The sequence below is a fragment of the Limulus polyphemus genome, unplaced genomic scaffold, assembly GCF_000517525.1.
Source record: "Limulus polyphemus unplaced genomic scaffold, Limulus_polyphemus-2.1.2 Scaffold55, whole genome shotgun sequence".
Lineage (NCBI taxonomy): Eukaryota > Metazoa > Arthropoda > Merostomata > Xiphosura > Limulidae > Limulus > Limulus polyphemus.
In genome coordinates this window covers 1,402-5,687 of record NW_013665665.1, presented here as the reverse complement: position 1 = coordinate 5,687, position 4,286 = coordinate 1,402, and the positions used below count along the sequence as shown (strand labels likewise).

General features: G+C 28.4%; 1 protein-coding gene across 2 annotated transcripts in view; it reads left to right on the top strand.

Moving 5' to 3' along the window:
* The window catches only part of LOC106463777, an 18,216-nt gene extending 14,157 nt beyond the window's left edge, over positions 1–4,059 (top strand). The window contains exons 3-5 of one of the 2 annotated variants that reach the window (XM_013923856.2): positions 667–706; positions 1,889–1,951; positions 3,193–4,059. In XM_013923856.2, coding sequence (XP_013779310.1) covers positions 667–706; positions 1,889–1,951; positions 3,193–3,356 — 267 coding nt within the window. In that variant the 3' untranslated portion in view covers positions 3,357–4,059. The remainder of the gene's footprint in view (positions 1–666; positions 707–1,888; positions 1,952–3,192) is intronic. The other variant, XM_013923848.2, reaches the window with a different exon arrangement.
* The last annotated feature ends 227 nt before the right edge of the window (positions 4,060–4,286 follow it).

The following is a 4,286-nucleotide window of genomic DNA, read 5'->3' as shown; positions in this document are numbered from 1 at the left end:
TTTTTTCATACTTAACAATGAGAATAGTAGGACTAGGGGACACAAGTATAAATTTTGGCAGGGTAGGAGTCATCTTTAGCTGAGACAGTTTTATTTTTCTAACAGGGTGGTTGGCCTTTGGAATAGGTTGCTTTTGGATGTTGTGGAGGCAGTAAATGTGAGTTTAAGAAAAAGCTTGACAAGTATATGAATGATAAGGGCTGGCTTCAAGATTTTTTTAAATTTGTTTATTAATAGTTTAGTTTAAAGGATGGGACAGCCGAGATGGACCAATAGGTTCCATATTGTCCCAAAACATTGTTATGTTATAAAATACCCTTACACTTGTGTTATAAGGATATGTTCAGATCAGATACGTAAAATTTTCAAGATGGAAATATACCTTGTACTCAATGGCATTGGAAAACAAAGGAATATTGATCAACTTGGAGTATCAGGATCATACAGAACAAAAATGCAGTTATATTGCTTTGTGTAGAAAAAGCAGATTTTAGATGATTTGGGAAGGGCAGTTTCATACTAGTATGGTATGTGGACTAGTAGAGTAACTGAAGGTTTTGGTAAATGTATATGTACTTACAAAATATGTGTATGTCTAATTTAAGTTTGGATATCCTCACTGATAAAGCTGACATTAGTAATATGTATTCTTATTTTCATTTGTAGTTATTACACGACCAAAAATATGAAGAGACAAAACTTAATGGTAAGTTATTTCTCTGTAGTAGTATTTTAATTCATATTGCATCTGTATTTCTGCTAGATTAAGCTTAAAACTTTGGAAAGATTCATGTACTATACAGGTTTGTTGAGAATTTGTGTATACATACTTTACAAGCATTAAAAATAAAAGAGGGGTGAATTTCCAAAAGTTCCCATTTATTTGGAAAATGAAAAATGTGAAATGATTCTACAATGCATCAGGTGGGCACAACTCCTTGAAATAAAAGAAATTTGACAATTTTCTATCAAAAAAAGCCCTAAATTGAAAGTTTTCAATGGAAGAATACCGCATTTGTAAAGTTACTTTTTATCATATCTAATCCATATAAGTGCTGAAGTTGTATCAGTATAGTTCAGCATTTGCATTGTAAACAGTACAACTAAAATTGGATCTAGTCTAACTAGTCTATTACTTTTAAGTAACTGTTACTAAATTATGTACATAAATTTTAATTGAAGCACAAGTATAAAAAGTAAAATGCTAGAATAATTAAGTAAAGTAGAACATAAAATAATGTAAAAAATTTGCAGATTAAAAAAATATGATAGAATTAACAATAAGTGAAATACATTTTTTTGTTTAAGTCAACAGATAAAGCCTAAACCCTTTAAGATTTGTGATTGTACCAGTACCTTTTGTGTTCGTGATAGTATTAAAACATATTAACATGAGACAGAACAGATGTTGTGCAATCTGTTTATCCAACATGTGGATAAATGTATCTATCAGTATCATGTTTTTCCAAAATAATTTGTATATTATTAAATAGAAAGACACACAGTTTTGAAATGAAAGATTTATCGTCTATTAATAGTGTGAGCAACACATTTGAAACTTGTATACATTTAACTTTACAGTGATATTCCAGTACCACCTTGTCACATAAACCCAGTTGTAGGGTGTGTTTCAAAATATAAATGAATGTCTTTCTTCTTTTTTCATTAAAGAGGAAATTTATGAAAACTTGTGTTCTTGTTTTATTTATATTATTTAATTTTATTTGAGGATTTTAATTAAATTGAATTATTGATTTTTAATAAGGTATTTTTTCTAATTTTTTAAAACTACTTTATAAATTGTTTTGTAGTATTTTTGAGTTGGTCCATCAATTTTTAACTTTCATTTATAACTAAAATGATATATTAATAAGTGTTTACATTTTAGGATTATTTCGTGGAAGTTGTCACCTTGAAAATGAATTGAAAAATACACTATCTCCTCTAATTGGTAAGGGTTTGATTGTTGCTTTAGATTTAAGAAAAAAATAAGAACTTTTGATGCCATAAGTTTACAATTCAACTGTTATTTTCAGTTGAACAAACATACTTCTGATTGTAATCTGTGTTTGAAAAGTTTGTGTAATTATGCCTGAATATATATGTATTTGTCAACCATTCCAATGATGGGCTAGGAATGAATTTTTTTTAAATATTTTCACCAGATAGTAAATTTACAACTAGAGTAAAGAATGCACTTTTATTAAACTGTTCCAACTTTACAGTCACAATCAACTTTCTGAGCTACCTAAAGCAGTTTGAACTATGTGACTTTATTATTAGCTTTGATCAAAAGTAAGCTAACTCAGTAGATTAGAACTAAAAAGATAACTTGTAAGTTAATGAAGTTAGTTCTGTATAACAAATTGGCTAAAACTACTTAATGTCATTAATCAACACATAAGAAAAGTAAAACTTGTAAGATTAAAATGTAATGATTCATCAGTGGGCATTCTTGCTATTAATGATATTTTCAGCCTTAAAACCCAGTAATATCTTATAAGGTTTAGAGAACTTGGTAGGTTTAGGCTAATCTTAAATCTATGTATTAGGCCAGGGATTGACAACTTGCATCGCATGAGCCAAATGCAAATCTTTGATTGCATACATTTGGTTCCTGTACTGTCTACATAAAAACAACAACAGGAACTTCAGTTTTCATGTGCTTGAATGCAAAAAAAAATCCCTTTAAATTTTAAGAAGGATTGATTGCATAGCATACCATTATAATGTATTATTTATTGAATTACATCAATTTCATGATTGTCAGCTGGGTTACTTTTGGAAAAGTTAGGCTTATTTTCTAATTTTGTATGTATAAAGAAAGCTCTATAGTGAATTAGTTTTTATAATGCTATTTTGTACTTTCATTATATTCTAATGAATGTAGTAATACCACATCAAGTTTGATCTCATCAAAAAAAATTGACATTTATTGGACATTATTTCTCTGTAGTTTTTATGATTTTTAGATTGTGTGTTTTTGCTAAGTAATGTAAATTAGTAATTGTATACTAAGTTATAAGGGTACAAGTACTGTAAGTATTGTTTCAAAGGTGTATTTCTAATATAGTATCTCCTAATCTCTCACACACTGTTCTTGAATGTAAATTGTCACTTATTTTAAAGATATTTATATAAGCCATTGGAAGTTTAGGATTAATATATGTTTATTTTTTTCATACTTTATAGGGCTAGAATATGTGGTTGAGGTGTGGCAACTTAAGTGGGAAAAATTCAAATTTTTTGAATGTATTCTTTGTAAACAAAAGCTCAATGACAAAACTCTTGTTCAGCATTTAACTGATTCGCTTCACAGGGTTTTATATCTGGTAAGTACGAGATTTATTTCTTAATTTTTTTCTATATATTTACTGATTGGTTTCACCTGCTTCTTTGCTGTAATGTGGTGATTATGTTTAAGTTTGAGAGTCATAAATGTGTATATTCTTGTTAAAGGTGTAAATTGGAACAATTATCAGAGCTGCTATGTAACAGATACAGCCTTGTCTTTCAGTGCTTTACGTAAGTTCCATAAGACTTGAGTAAATAGGAAGTTTTATTTCAGCATATATGACAACAGTGTGTACATTTTCACAATTGTTTATTTTTTCTAATATATCTCTATATATCTAAAATAAAATTATAAGTAACTCTTTTCTGTTCACAAAATGAACCCACCAAAACCATGATACAATTATGATATAATGTCAATATTTTGAATAATGGATTCCATATTGAATTTAACAGTCTGTTTGTCAAATGCATCTAATATACACTCTTTGCCATCAGTTTGTGTAGCAAAGGCTTAGAGGTTACAAAAAAGAAATGCAAAAAGTATGGATTTTTTAAAAATTATTCACAGATTAAGGCAGCTTTGAGTGAATGATGATCTAAAACAGATTTAGGATAAATGTTTCTGGTTCTGTATGAAAGTGGAATAAATTATTGAGAAAAGAAAATATCAGACTTGTAATTGGAGGAAGAGCAACAATTGTTAAATTACTCACTATAATATCATTGCTCAGATAAAGCATAATTTTTATAGCCTTCGTTCTTGTTTTGTTACCGAGTTATCAAATAGAAAATCAGACCTCTTTTATCACATCTCATTTTTCACAAATTGCCAATAGTTCTCTCTCTGACATTTAATACTATATTTTAAACAATAAAAAGCCAAACTTTTAATCTATCAAATGATGTATTATATTATGTTGTTTTCTGTACAGGGATTTGTCTATTTTATTTCCAGTTCAAACTTTTATTTCCATGGGAAACACATTGAC